Source organism: Myotis nattereri (assembly GCF_964212035.1).
Source record: "Myotis nattereri genome assembly, chromosome: 11".
NCBI classification, from domain to species: Eukaryota; Metazoa; Chordata; class Mammalia; order Chiroptera; family Vespertilionidae; genus Myotis; species Myotis nattereri.
Genome location: NC_138086.1, coordinates 38,382,911 through 38,399,144, shown reverse-complemented (window position 1 = coordinate 38,399,144; position 16,234 = coordinate 38,382,911). Strand labels below are relative to the sequence as shown.

At 34.2% G+C, this 16,234-nt stretch overlaps 1 protein-coding gene across 2 annotated transcripts in view; it reads left to right on the top strand.

The window, feature by feature from the left end:
* Nucleotides 1-14,234, top strand: part of PCLO (piccolo presynaptic cytomatrix protein) — a 280,628-nt gene extending 266,394 nt beyond the window's left edge. For both annotated transcript variants that reach the window (XM_081102328.1, XM_081102327.1), the window contains 3 exons: nt 9,821-9,955; nt 10,372-10,517; nt 12,328-14,234. In XM_081102328.1, coding sequence (XP_080958454.1) covers nt 9,821-9,955; nt 10,372-10,517; nt 12,328-12,468 — 422 coding nt within the window. In that variant the 3' untranslated portion in view covers nt 12,469-14,234. The remainder of the gene's footprint in view (nt 1-9,820; nt 9,956-10,371; nt 10,518-12,327) is intronic.
* The last annotated feature ends 2,000 nt before the right edge of the window (nt 14,235-16,234 follow it).

The following is a 16,234-nucleotide window of genomic DNA, read 5'->3' as shown; positions in this document are numbered from 1 at the left end:
GTGAAAAACCAAAGAATCAGTTAAAATTGAAAGTAGGATTGAAACCACTGTATGTTGCACTAGCCAATTTGCCTCAGTGGATAGAGCGTGCGCCTGCAGACTGAAGGGCCCTGGGTTTGATTCCAGTCAGGCACAGGTCCCTTGGTTTCAGCCTCAAATCTCAGCCCGCATGCAGGAGGCAACCAATTGCAGTGTCTCTCTCTCACATCGATGTTTGTCTGCCTCTTCCCTCTCCCTTCCACTCTCTCTAAAAAAGCAATGGAGAAAATATCCTGGGGTGAGGATTAACAAAAAAAATTTTTTTAAAAAAATCACTGTATTTTAAGAGTGGCAAAGTTAATCTAAGAACCAAGAAAAAGAAATGATGTAATGGGCAATGGAAACATTTGATTTCCATAATCTAATGAACCCTTATGTAATGCCAAAGGTAAGTAATCACAGGTTCATTCCTTCAGAGGTTATTTGGCTGCCTGGTCACCATCCACTCCTGTAAGAAGCTTGAGGTTCTTCTCTCATTAATTGGTAGTCTCACTCTTACAAACAATTGTTCCTCAAGGAGCTCCTATTATACTGTTATCTGGTTTTATTTTTCAAATTCATTACATGGTAATGCTATTGTTTCTCTGTATTCAAAAAATATATATATTTAGACCCCACTCCCCCGTACCTCCAGGTGGGTAATCTGCCTGCTTTTAGAAGGTCGGGGCAATTTGATCTGTTTTGTTCTGCAACTTAGATGGGAACCCTAGCCAAGGCCTTGTGGACTCCGGAAGCCAGTCTTGACTTCTTAAGCTTAACACTTCTCTGGAAAAGAACTTCATGAGCTCTTGTTTTATATGACAGCCTCTCCTACTTCACATCCTGGGATTTGTTTTCCTGAGGTTTTTGTCAGTTATTTCAAAACTCCAAACATTGTAAATGTGATGTTCACTTAGGTTCTCTCTCTCTCTCTCTCTCTCTCTCTCTCTCTCTCTCTCTCTCTCTCTTTTTTAATACATTGATTTCAAAGAAGAAAGGAAAAAGGAAGAGAGATAGAAACATCAATGATGAGAGAGAATCATTGATTGGCTGCCTCCTGCTCACCCCCAACTATGGATCAAGCCTGCAACCAGGGCATGCGCCCTTGACCATAATTGACCATAATTGAACCCTTACCCATTGAGCCAGAGGGCTCCACTTAGGGTTTTAGTGATTCTTGTGATGGCGTAAGTTTTTTGTTTGTTTTCTGCTTGTATTTTTGTCTTGAACAAGATAATAGGAGGCTTTCAATTAAAAAATTTTAAAAGAACTCTGGTTATTTTCAGACACAGTAAAATGAATGCTAAGAAGCATGTACCAAAAGGACAAAAACTGCACAAAACATTGAAGAAGATCAATCAGAAAAATCTATTTATTCCTACTAAAATTATGTTCTTTCTGGCTTTGTCTCAGAGAGAAAGGATTTCTTTATAGAACAGAATACCGAGAGATTGTGCAGGCTTGCCCTACTTTCGCAGAACTCTTAAATCATATTAAGCCAGAATGCCTGCCTTATTGTATAAGATATCTCCTTGAATCTGGGTTATTTCAAATACTGGCTTAATGAAAAGCTTACAGAACTCTTCTCCCCTGGAAAAAAATTGTAATGAAATCATAACAAAATGCCTCCTCCCTCAGCCCCAATCAGCCCTGGGACATGAACAGTATTCAGATGTAACTGCATAGCTTTGAATAATAAAGGCTTGGATATATATGTAAGCAGAATGAAATTAATAAAGTGACATACAAGCATTTATTTTAGGTGAAACTATAGGTTTGGGGGGAAATCCAAAAATATCTCACTTTGGTGGCCTCCGATTAGTTTAGTAGGAAGAGTATGGGCTTTTCAATCAGACTTGCTAAAAATCACTTCCTTAAGACCTAGACAGAAATGATAGACACCTTATAAATTTTCTGTAAAGATTAGATAAATTTTACAAATTCCTTCATGGACCATCTAATATATACTAGGTATCTTTTCAATGAGATAAACAGGCATGGGTGAATAGGCACGGCTCTTGCACTTTCAGGCTGTAGAGTATAATCCCTCAGGTGTCTGGAACACAAGAGTAATTCAATAAATTGAATGCATTATTATTACCCTTAAGTAAATCATAACTCCCTACATGTAACAGGTCAAGAAGTATATGTTCATAAATTAATGCCTTGGAAAGGAAATGGGTGAGCATATTCTCTCTCTCTCTCTCTCTCTCTCTCTCTCTCTCTCTCTCTCTCTCTCTCTCTTGTACCTGGTCTTTTCAGGACAACTTTCCCACAAATCCTGAGAGACCCCCCCTAAATCCCAAGTGCCCTCCCTTCAACACACATAAGCTCAGAAGCATGTACCTGAATTTGGCATACAATTACTATTATTTAATAAAGACATTGTCACAATTTTGACAATAACCTTCAGGTTGTCTTGTTAGAAATATCTAATCTAGCTATGTGACTTACAGAAAATTAGCCAACTTAAAATTTAGTCTCCTTTCTTGAAAGTGAAATTAAAATACCTGTATTTCACATGTTTGAGGAAAAAATGAGATAATGACAGAAACTTGTGTTAATTTTAATCCTATTTAATTGGCATTCATCATGCAGAATATCACAACACTGTTCACTTGTGTTGAAAAATAACCTTCAAGGTTATTTTTTTTTTTCAGAAAGGATTTATTGAGCTGCCGCTAGACAGAAAAAAGGCCAGATTGGGCATTCAGTCTGAGCCTATCAGCGGGGCTGGATGGAAAAGATAAGCCTTTCTGCCGTCCTATGGCTAACGGGCTCTTTCATTCAATGAGTTTGGGGAAGAAAAATATAAGTTGTTTTGAAAGAATTGACATTGGCCATAGACAAAAGGAGCGGGAGAAGGTGAAGCTGGGCTAGCTCTGGATAGGTGCAGAGTCCATAATGAAAAAGTGTTTGCTCTTTTGCATCTGTCTGGCCAACAGTCCAGAAAGTTCATGTCGATAAGCCGGATGAGGTGATGTCTGGTGGTTGGCTAGTCTCTCTAGATAATCATAGAAATTAATTTTTAGATAAACTTGGAAGTTAACCCAAAGTTTCAACATGCACTCAGGAATGTAAGCAGTCCTTTGTTGGTTTTGCCCTGCAGTTGTTAACTGATTAAACTCTCTTGTCTCCTCCTTCCCCCCTCCAGTCTGCTGCAATTTAATTTAGGACATCTCAGAATTTTCTCCTTGTCACTGGTTACAGATGAGTGTATACTTAAACTCTGAGAGAACTGAAATTTAGATTTCTTGAAATATATTTGGGTTGAACATTCATTTATCTCTTGAAAACCAAATTCATTGAATTGTACTGGAAAGAAATTATATCTGACCACCAAGCACTTAACAAATCCTATCTTAGGAAATCTCTTTTAACTCTTTATTAATAAATAGTATGTGTTAGTAAAAAGTGCTGGACCCAAACACTGTAGTCATCCGTGGGATACAGAGGTAGAAAGTATAAAGGAGCTCGCTGCCTGGGGTCATTTTCTTTGGCAGAGCAAGCTGATTTATCCAGTGTCAACTTCATGAGATCTTACAGTGAGAGTAAGAGCTCTCTGTAGATACAATTTACTACACTATAAAGTGAAATAGACTAGTTCCATTATTGCTTCCCCCTTCAAACTAATGTTTATCTCATTACTAGGATAAACCTTCAGAAACTATATTTCTTCACGCCTTTTATTCAGTCCTGCACATTAAATGTTCTGAATAGGTAAGAACCTTCATCCAGAGAACATGTTTCTGAGGATTAAGTTAACACATATAAGTGGTTTTCATACAGCCTCTGAAAAACAGTGCTATGCCAGGAGATGAAATTCAATACAAACAAGATTACCAGTCTTATTAAAAGATCTAGTAGCTTTCCTTGCTACTCAAGTGCATGGTATAAAGAAAAGGAAAGTACCAATTACAGATAATTATTAAGTATCACAGTCAAATTACTGAGTATTACTTGGGATTTTTGGAAGAAAGAGATAATTCCAGCATGGAAAGTGAAATTATTATAGATTCTAGGGCAGGGTTAATACGCCCGCTTTAAAATTATAGAGAAGGATTAGTGAATAGAACAAATTATAGCAAGCTGACTTCCTCTCTGTAACAGGCTCAGCAAGTGGAAATATGAATTTTATTTGGAAATTTCAATTTTAAATATTGACTTATCTGAATATTTCAAGACATTTTGCTTGTTTGTTACTTGACTATATTGAACAATTGACCTAATAGTTTAGATATGCTTGTTAGATGTAAAAGTTTATTTTCCGTTGCATCAAGTGTTGAGAAATAAAAAGAATTTATGCTTATTGAATAATCACTATTTCAGGCATTGTGCTAACAATTTACTTTTATTATGCTAGCATGTAAAAAATTTATTGTTCAGATCTGAAACTGATAGAACAGAAACAATTGAAAGGAAGGGAAATGCAATTATACATAAGGAAATATGCATCACTACTTTGACTATTGGCAGGTGTTAGGACATTAATAAGACTTTCTGTAATGACTGGTTTTAAAACTTTGAGTAAACAACAAAATTATTTAAAACATAACATGTTTAGTACAGGGCCAGGACTAAGTAATATTCAGGTAATAACACAATATGTCCAAAAATGTATTAAACCATAAGGCTGAAAGAGATATCATGAATAGGCTATAAATAATCTTATTATATATTTTCACTTTATAAGATGAGAAAACACAAAGCAGATATATTTAAGACTGGTATGCCATCTCACAAAGCTAGAAGCCAGAATACCTGGTTTCAAAAATCTGTCTTAATTCCCTATCAGGCTTTTCTTAGATTGGAAATGAGTGGTAGAAGGCAGATAACAATTTATGAGGTGATAGACTATCGGGGCTAAATATACATTGGATCCAACACCAAATCAGACTTGTTAGCTAGCAACAGTGGCCTGAGGCACTGATAGGAAGTATTTATTTGTAAATGCAAAGAACCTAAGTGTTAGTGAGAATTTTATTCACTCTGTTGCTTTTTTCCTTACACAGACATTCCTTTTACAAAATACTATTTTTTCCCCTCCTTTTTCACATTTTCTTCATTTCCAGTTCATTAAACACTGCCTCTAAAGAGATTTTTTTTCCTAAAATTGTCTTGCACTGACTAAAGCTTCTCAGGTTGCAAGAGAATTCTTAGAATTCTGAGAGCGAATAAGCCTCAATTTATACTATGTTCAGTTAAGTGTTACAGATACCAATAATGTAAATAAAAAAAAATACTTATTAATCAATAGTCACTTATTTTAAATCACTTTGCATGTTAAAGTCAATTCCATATAAAATCTCATGTAATTATGAATATTTAAGAAAGTATTTATTGCTGTTTTGTTGTTTAATATAAATAACCCACATAAGTGACCTAATGTGTACATGTAGACAATAACTGCTAGCTATTGTTTGAACACCTAAAAGAACTGCCTGCTATGCCTTCTCTGCTTTTAAGGTCCTATTTGTGGCTAAAATAAAGTATGAAAATAGCCCCTAACAATAATTTTATTCTGATAACATTTTAATAAATATTCTTAAATGAATATCTACATAAATTAGTCAATATTTTAAAAATCGTATTCATAAAAAATATATAAAGTGTTCATAAGAGAATAGAGCCCTAACTGGGCCACTAAACAATCTGGCAAGTTACTTAGAACTCCCATGTTACTGTTTTCTTGTCTATATGGGGCTTACAGCAACCTTATTTCTTGTTGTGAAATCTGATTATGTTTTGTTAATTGTAATGTTTTTTTTAAATATTATGTTCTACAAATATAAATTAGATATATGAAAATATAGATATAAGTATGTGTATAAATGTGTGCATGTAGACATGACATACACACATTTTCCAAAGGTAAAATATAAGTAAACTCTTTTTCTGAGAAAACAAAAAGTGGAAAGAGCACTGCATACCTTAATGGAGAATGCAATGCCTGAGAGTATGAAAAAGAAGGCTGTGGAAAATAAAGATAGGCCAATTTTGCAATTATACTTAGTTGGAGCATTTTAACTAGCTAAAGACATAGACACAATTTTGTTAACATGGAATTAAATTATACATGCTGTGTTGAAATAATTATATTTTTTAATTTAGTGAAGAGAATATTATCACAGTAAAAAACAAGGGAATAGTTTAATTTCAATAAATACAGGGGTGGCTAAAAGTAGGTTTATAGTTGTTCATATTGATAATAGTACAAGAATAAATTCTGAGTACTCACAACTGTAAGCCTTCTTTTGCCCAATCTGTATTTTAGCGATATTACTTTACCAAATATCTCATTAAGTTTAAGAAACTAAAATATTGTTGATTTAAGAATTAGTATTGAAAAGGTTGAGCAATTATTATGATTTTAATACCATATTTCAAATTTGAATTTTATTTATTAATTCTCTTCTTAAAGGAAATCACACTACCTTCCACTAGATTTCTTCTTCAAATTTTCCTCCCTTCCCTTCCTCCTTCTTTCCTGCCTTCCTTCCTTCCTTCCTTCTGTCCTTCCTTCCTCCCTTCCTTCCTTCCTTCCTTCCTTCCTTCCTTCCTTCCTTCCTTCCTTCCTTCCTCCCTCCTTCCCTCCTTCCTCCCCTCCCTCCATTACTATAGTCTCTGCTGTGGTCTTTTAAATATTTTAGAAAGGCTTTCTGTTTCTTTTCCCCAGTGTGCTCTTTCAGGGAACTTATTTCTTTCCTTGAACCCTTTAAACATGTTTTCTCTATTATTAGTAGTTTAAATGGAATAGATCAGTGTTTCAGCTTACCAATATTTCCAGGAATATAAGATGCTCCTTTGATCCACAGATTTATTCTTCTGTTATTTCAGAGAAATGTTATATTTTAAATAGAAGTTATTTTCTATTCTCTTGAATCTATTTTTTCTGAGCCCTTGCGGACACAGTGGACAAAGAGGTTTTTGTCACTATCTATCTATGTACCTGTTTCTAATGAAAAGGCATTCAGATACTATGAAAAAGGTCAGACATGATTGATAGTGATGACTTACAATTAATTCATTTGTCCTTTGAGACCTCCTCAGTAGGCATGTCCCTTTCATCCTTTAGTAGAAACATTAAAGAACAATTTGGAACATTTTTTCAAGTAGGAGAAACTTATCAAGAACTTCACAAGTATCACACCCTGAAGCATATATATTTAACCATCCAGGAAAAAGCAGGCAATGTGACGACTTGAGAACTTCAATTAGCAAGTTTTTAATTCCACCTTCCTACCCAAGTAAGAAAGTAGAAAACAACAATAAATTACAAATGTGTTAGAATTTTAAGGCCTATAAAAAAGGAATATAACCTATAAAAGTGAATTTCTCCCAGAAAAACTTGTCCTGCTGTTTCATTTCTTCATTCTCATTGATGTGATCAATTCTGTCCACAACCTCTATTGGCTCTACATGGTGGGAGTTTTTCTGATTCCCCTCCTTACCATGTCAGAATTCTTTTTTTCTTCCCCTATTCCATGTAGGCTTTGAAAGATGGAGCAGTAGTTCTATTTGCTTTTCTATGACTTTGGAGAAAAGAAATATTGCTGTTCATAGATAGACTTGCACCCTGGATGACTAAGTTTTACTTTCTTTTTTTAAGATATAATATCATTTATTTATTTATTTATTTATTTATTTATTTATTTATTTATTGCCAGCGTTCACTGCAAGTTGAGGTATGTCTTTTTCCAATGAAAAGATACTCTTAGGTTGAATTTTTTTCTCTACTTTATACTGGAGCTTAGTTGTTTTTCCTGATTCCACTGAAACCCACAGATCTTCCTAGTGATGAGTCAAAACTGCTGCTCTCAAGGGTTTTAGTGTGACTTTTCTGGGGCTGCCTACTCTCATTGCTCATCCACTTCTCTATGATGGGAATTTAGTGATAATTCCCAAGGTTTTGTCAATTAATCATTCTTTTCCTGGCAAGATTTTGAAAATATGGTTCTTTTTCATTAAATATTTATATCTGTATTATTGTCATTTTAACCAAAGCAATAAATATTTAAATATGTAATTTTATATTTTAATTCGATATTTTAAATTTGTTATTGATAGCTGTATTCCACACAAACAAAAGTTCTTTGATGACCTTCCATTTTTTTAAGACTATGAAGAGGTCCCAAAACCAATAGGTCTAAAAATAAATGATCCGTATTTATTTTTAAATACCTTCAATAAATTTCTAATGTTCTAAAAGTTAAAACCAAATTCTTAAGATGGCATCAATGAACAATGTTATGCTAACATGGACATTTATTTGGTTTTGTAGGCCCATGAGGTTCCCTTAGTGAACACAGTATTCCTTCTCTTTAGAATGTTCTTTTTTTTTTTTTTAATATATTTTATTGATTTTTTACAGAGAGGAAGGGAGAGAGATAGAGAGTTAGAAACATCGATGAGAGAGAAACATCGATCAGCTGCCTCCTGCACATCTCCTACTGGGGATGTGCCCGCAACCCAGGTACATGCCCTTGACCGGAATCGAACCTGGGACCTTTCAGTCCGCAGGCTGACGCTCTATCCACTGAGCCAAACCGGTTTCGGCTTTAGAATGTTCTTAACCATCCATTTCACTTAGTTAATTTTTTCTCATCCTTCTGGTTTCAACTAAAGCAGCACTTCCGCAGTCTCTTCTGAACCATGCATGCTCTGGCACTTCATAACTCTTTCTTTTTAATTATAGATTTATCAATTTACATATTTCATTAATGAATTTCTTTTCAATAGATAGGAAAACTATAAAGTCAATAAGCATATATGGCTTAGCTCACAATGGGATCAATTCTTCCTAACAGGGTGCTTAACACAGAATGGGGTGGAAGTAAAATATTTGTTGGTGAATAAATGTATGAATTGATAGAGGAAAGGGTAAATGAATAAAGAATTTGACCTAGCTTGTGTAACTTCTTAAAAATATGTAAAGATCCAAGATAAACATTGAAAAGAAATACATTGGATTCATTTATTTATTATTAATTTTTAAAATATATTTTTATTGATTTCAGAGAGAAAGGGAGAGGGAGAAATATCAATGATAAGAGAGAATCATTGATTGGCTGCCTCCTGCATGCACCCTACTGGGGATCGAGCCCACAACCTGGGCATGTGCCCTGACAGGGAATCTAATGGTGACCTCCCAGTTCATAGGTTGATGAACCACTGAACCACACTGGCCAGGCTTGGATTTATTCAAATAACTCATTGTATTTTCCCTTGTGCAATTTTATTACTATGTGTTTTTGTTCACTATTTATTTTACAAAAGAAAAAGGAAGCAGAAATAACCTGCAATGACATTTAATTTTGTTAACAATTGTTATTGAGAAGTCTGATAATGAGCAATTATTGGCAAACAACTCATATTTCATATGACATTCATTCCTATTAATTATACTAGAATCCTATCTTTCTTCCTATAGTTAATATTTATCACCTCTTTTGGCTTAAAAACATCCATAATTGAGTAATATTTATCTACTTGCATGACCTCCATAACTTTCTTTTTACTAGTTTCTCATTATACTTTACATACTTTTTTGTGAGTATATAATTTATCAATCTCCCATGAAACCTAAAATTCTTTAAGGGCTAGGACCATAATTTATTTATCTGTAGAATGTAATAAGGTGTTTAGCCATTGACAAACACTCAATTAATGATTGTATGAATGAATTTTTCATCTAAACATTTAATAAATGTATATATTTCCTTTTTTCTAAAGTTTTACATATGTCTCCTTTTTCCCCAATTGTGTATACATTTATTAACAGTTTTATTTTTAATTCTTACAGTTAAAACTCAGGTAATGGGAGAAATCAAGATTGCATTAAAGAGGGAAATGAAGACAGATGGTGAACAACTAATAGTTGAAATTCTCCAATGCAGAAATATCACCTACAAATTTAAATCTCCTGATCATTTACCAGGTATCTGATTTTATGAAAATGAGCAATATAATACATATAGGAAATTTTTAGGAATATGTCCTAAATAGTTTGCAAAATATGAACTAAAAGTTGGGCTGCACACCAAATATATCAGGAAAAACATGTGAAATAAATTTTTGCTATATAGAATAAGTTGATATTTTATTAGCTTTTAGTGAGATTTTTTTTCAACACATAAACTTGGTGATTCATTTATTATACAACCGGAAAACAAATTTAAATGGCTGAGGAAATTGACATTACCTTTTAATCCTTTTATGTTGTCTGGAACAAATTGAACATAATCTGCTGGCTTTGTATGAGTTATAAGAGAGTACTCAGTGTACAATTTTAATGCTTTCAAAAGGACATTGTATGATTAATGGACACTTAACAAGCTGAATTCTCATTTTTAGATTTATATGTGAAAATATATGTGATGAACATTTCTACCCAAAAAAAGGTGATCAAGAAAAAAACAAGAGTATGTAGACATGATCGAGAGCCTTCATTCAATGAAACTTTTCGATTCAGCCTAAGTCCTGCTGGACATTCTCTTCAGGTAATTGTGCATTATACAGTTACTATTGAAACATATTTATTCATACAGTATTTATTTTCCATTCAGTTATTCAATATTTATAACCTTATCTTATACTATGTTGCATTTTACAAGTTGATTAATTCTTAGAGGTGTCTTCCCTTTAGGGGCCCTTTAGGATTCCACAGACACCTATCCAATTAGTTACTAAGTCTTCTTTATTCTGTCATTTGTTTTATACACAATTATTTCCATGCTCAATACCACTAATCCTCTTTGGGTTCTCATCTTTGTTATTCAAATTATTTCAACACTATACCTGGCCTACTTGCTATCAGTGTCTTACCCTTTTAATTCATTCCATCCTACTGATGGCTGATGTATCTTTTTAAAACATGGCTAGGTTACAGTAAAGGCCCTCAAACACTCCCCAATATCCTGACTCATTCAAAGTCCTCTAAGGTGAGTTTTGATTCATTTGATTTTATCTTATCTCCTTATATACCTTCCCACACACACTATATTTCAGTCACAACAGAATATTTTCAAATCAGATTAAGCTTCCAATCCTTTGCTTATATTTTTACTCCCCTTAAATAAACTCTTCTCCATCTCTCTTCATCCATCACAGTACTCCACATCTTTTCATGTAAACTCAGCCCTTTACGGATGAGCCTAGATATAATTCAGCACTCCTTATTCATATATCATTTTGCTTATCTTATTAAGCAGCCAATCCCAATCTGTCTTGTAAAATTATTTATAGACTTCCCTGTCATTGCTTGTATACAGTCAGGTTCTCTAGGGCAAGTCTTGATTTTCAGTGTTCTTTGTTCCACAGCCTAATACAATGCTTGTACATAGTATGTCTTCAGTAAAAGTAGAAATAAAAAAAATAAAAGAGGTCCAGCCAGAGTAGCTCAGTGGTTGAGCATCAGTCTATGAACCAGGAAGTCATGGTTCGATTCCTGGTCAGGGTTGTGGGCTCGATCCCCAGTGTGGGGCATGTAGAAGGCAGCTAATCAATGATTCTCTCTCATCATTAATGTTTCTATCTTTCTCTCCCTCTCCCTTCCTCTCTGAAATCAATTAAAAAACATATATTTTTTTAAAGAATAAAAGAGAAGCCCAGTTGGTGTGGCTCAGTGGTTGAGCATGGACCCATGTACAACTGGTTCGGTTCCTGGTCAGGCCACATGCTGGGGTTGCTGGGTCAGTCCCCAGTAGGGGGTGTGCAGAGGCAGCTGGTCCAATCTTCTTCTTCATTGATGTTTCCATCTCATCAATGTTTCTATCTCTTCCTCTTAAAAATCAGTAAAAGCTTATTTTTAAAAAAAAATAAGGAGGGAAAGGAGAAGGAAGGACAGAGATGAAAAAATATGGGAAGAGAAGACCATGGTGCCAGCACTTAAAACAAAGGCCTTCAGAGACAAAGATAAGTGCTATTACAAAGCAGAGACTGAATAGAGAGAGTGAACTTACATTAGAACGAGAGAGAATAAAAAAAGTGAAAGGAGACTCTGCAGTCTGTGTGAACAAATGTCTCATTTACAGAGACTAAGTAGCTAGAAAAGGAACTGAGAGGGAGAAAGATCATCCATTTGTGGAAATGTGATAAATTTGATGGGAAATGCTGATGTGAATTCATATGCAAATCTTTTGAAGAAATTCTTGTCATCAGTTCACTTACAAGTATGCCTGCTACCACACCTCAATCCCCAGTGTGGGGACTCCTGTTATTGTTTGTGGGATTTCTTTGATGATAAAATGTCCTTAAAAGAGGTTGAAAAATATACACATGTATATATAATTTAGGCTCTTTTTTTTCTAGGTTTTACTTTTCTCCAATGGAGGGAAATTTATGAAAAAGACCTTGATTGGTGAAGCCTGTGTCTGGCTTGACAAAGTGGATCTCAGAAAAAGAATAGTCAACTGGCACAAACTTTTGGCCAATTCTACTCAAACCCATTGAAGAAATGTGTCTGCTCAGGTTATAGAAACTGCACTAAATGATCTCAAATCCAGACTATAGTTGGATACTGTTGTATTAAGCTATGTTTTCAGGGGTAAACATGAGAGGAGGAACAACAGGCAAAAACATACTTACAGCCTTGTGAGTGTGTTGTTGTGAAACACAGAAAGAAACTCAATTGAAAATGTTTCATGTGTGGAAGGCCAAAAGGAAAAGGAGCTCTGAGACCTCGGATTTCTTGCAGCTGTCAAGAAAGACAGTGAGAAAATGTTTGGCTACTTAATGCGAAAATCTTTGAGCAGAGGTGAGCTAGAGCTAAAGGCAGAGGCTCAAAGTTTAAAAATGGTTTCTAATGCAGACAAAAGTAGTCCTTTATGCAAATAGTCCTTGGTTGAAAGGAAAGAACTGATGTGATAAATCTGTTTTCAAAAGTTTTCTTTTATCTTCTCAGACAATGTATTGTTTTGAGATTGTTACATAGGATACACCTACAATATGTGTCCAAGGCTAGAAGTAAGGGAGTTGTGGTCATAGGAAAAAGAGAACCCAAAATGTAGAAATTATGGTTTTCTCTGTGTTTAAATGTTACAAGGGTAAACCACATTAATTTTGGAATCCATGTTGTAAAAGCACATTAGTACAATCTGAAGTAATGTAGACTGAAGATAATACTAAGTAGAAATGGGATTACATTTATCTAGAAATAAAGCCAGGATTAGCTAAGAAAGAATATTGCACCACAAAATGTTGGGACCTTGGTTGAAAACAAAATCTTCATAATTTACCCTTAAATCAAGACATTTTCATTCTACATACCAAAGGACATAGATTAAATTGGTATGTTCTAGGAAGCATGATAATTTTTTTTTTTTGGAATTACAAATGAATGTATTATCCCACAGATTTCCTTTCTCTTGAGTGATGTATTGACGGAGTGAAAATTATTCCTCTGGCAAACAAATCCTAGTAATCTCTGGCCCTGATTTATTAAACTGGTATCATTTTCTGCTTTTTCATAATTGTTTTTTTTTTCTTAACACATTAACTGATTGTACAATGAAAACCCTCAGATTCTCTCTCTGCTCCATTTTCTTCTTTTAGTGATGATATCACAGTGATCAAGCTTGTTCATGTTGGGAAAAATATATGAAAAGTTCACATTATATTGAATATATTGTGAGCTGTTTGAAAAGTATAGCATTAAAGCACCAATGTCTATGTCACTAAAAGGAAGCACCCTCTCCTCCATCAGCCAACAACATTAACAAGGGAAGGAACATACAGTTGTAGGAAACACACTCAATTGGGATTTAAAGGCCTGCCTTCGGGTCTTGGTTCTGCCATTGACTAACTGGGTCACCTTGCACATGTCACTTAAACTCGCTTTCCCCCAGTGTTCTTATTTGTAGGATAAGTAAGCTTAATATTTCTAGCCTTCCTGGAGGGATGTTAGGATGATCAAACTAAGTGATCTGAGAGAGAAAATGAAAGCACATTTCCAAGTATAGTTTTATACACATAAGTGAGGAATAATTATTATGCAGCTTTTTATTTTTCAAATTTTATATGCAAAAAAGCATCTTCCTAACCAATGGCACTCATTATCATGGGTAAGAGCAGCATATTAGTTCCAAAAATAATTTTTTTAAATATACATTTTCATTTAATCTGAAAAAGGTGAAGAATTAAATAAAAGCTATTTGTAAATTGGGTTATTTGTAAATTAAGTAACATACTGATTTTATCCCATTCCCATATCCTATCCCAAAATAAATTAATTAAATTGCTCCTCAGAGGATTCTAAACTTAAATGCTACTTCTTTATTGAAGGGTGAGGTTTTAGTGAGTTTAGAGAAATCATCTCCAAATATATTATTTGGATATTGAATTTTCTCATTTTTAAAGAAAGCATACTTTAAATTCAAAAGGAATTGATTAAATGTAAAACATTAAAAATCAAATAATTTCTTATCTTTAATGAAAAAATAAAAATTCACTCTTACTCAGTCTAAGAGAGCTAATAGTCATTTATTCTTTCCTCCATTGTTTTTATCCTTCTTTCCCTGACAAAACAATGTTGTTTACCAGTGATACTTCTTTAAAATGAGCATGTGTGGAGGGGATCACTCAAGATTTGATATTGCTAGAATTTTATTTTTAGAGGCAACTATATCTGTTGATGGTTGCCATGGATATTTCCAGCAGAAGTTAGCACTTTAGGAAGCTGATAATCATCACTCATAATTGGGGAAGGAAATAGTTCAGAAAGATATCCTTCTGACATAAAAAAGGCTCTGCTACTTTCCATTGAAAGGGAGCTCGAGCTTACCTTAGGTCCTCTTCTGCAGCCACATATAGTACATCCAGAGGTATGTGTGACAGGTTATATAACCAGTTAGTTTACCAGTTGTTGCAACTTCTTTTAGAGTAATACAACTGAAGGTGCCACCAAAACAAAGAGCATCCCTTGGTAGCTATTTGACCTGTAAGAGTAGGGGTCTTTCCATTACAGGTGCCTCTCTGTTCCAAGGAACTGGTGATGAGGCCAAGTCAATCAAGAGAGCTAACAACAGGGCTTCTTTTTGTGCACCAGCATCCCCCTTCAGAGAGCATAAGATCCTGCCATGGTTTACCAAGAGTGCAGCTAACCACTCCTAGGTTGTACTGGAACTATTCTATGCAACACTGATCCTTATATGAATGCACTTCTGAATGATCTTGATAACCCTCTAACTATTTCTTTTTTAATTGCAAATAGGGCTCTTGGTGTTTTTTACTTTTTTTGTATATATCACAGCACCTGCTTTTCCACTTTTTATTTTATTGGAATTAGCTTTTTTTCTTTATCCTAATAGTTACAAAGTTTGTAACCTTCAAAATAACACATTAGTCCAAAATAACACAGCTCTTATACCTTGAAAAGCATCCTAATTTTCCCCACAGTTTCACTGGGTCATCAGGGACTGAAGTTGCTTCTTAGTTGAAAATTTGGTCCTAAACACCTTTTAGCTATAGAAGCAAAAGCACAGAGTAAATTTTCACCAAAGACAGGGATTTACAGAATGGTTGTTGCAGACATAAATAACATTAGTTTCCAAAAGGTGGTGTTTCCCCTGTTCTTACTTAAGATAAAAGAGATTTTTGGTGACTCTGTATTTTTTATTTAGCATTTTAGTTTAAAAGAATAATATCCAGGACTAAGGGGCAGTGATTGCTTTGCTCCTTAAGGTTGCCCATATTGTAATTACTCACACTAATAAAAGCATATTTTCAGCATCAGTGGAATTAATTTTGTGGATCACACACATTAAAATAGTCATATTTGTGGGACTATAATAGCTGGTAACCAGCTGATATTGATTCTTATTATAGGAATAGTTGTGATGATAGGGTGATAACCATAGTGACACTAGGTTGGTGGTGATGTGAAGTAAATTAAAACTATACACTATATTGTGCCCAATTTCTTAGAAATTATTTAATCAATGTTTCATTTCATTATGATATCATAAAGATATAGTATTTTTTTACTTTATTATTTAAATCATAATAATATTTTTAAAAACTTATTTTCATTGCTACAATGTCTAATATTCCAAAGTCAGCCGACTACAGCTATATATGTTTATAACTCTAAGTGTGACAGAGTGGTGTTCCCTATTTTGAGCTTGAGATGGAAATGAAAGAAAGCTCAATGAATAATTATAAACTGTCTGTTTAATAATTACTTGCCTTTGATGTAATACAAGAATGAATGAGTGAAATA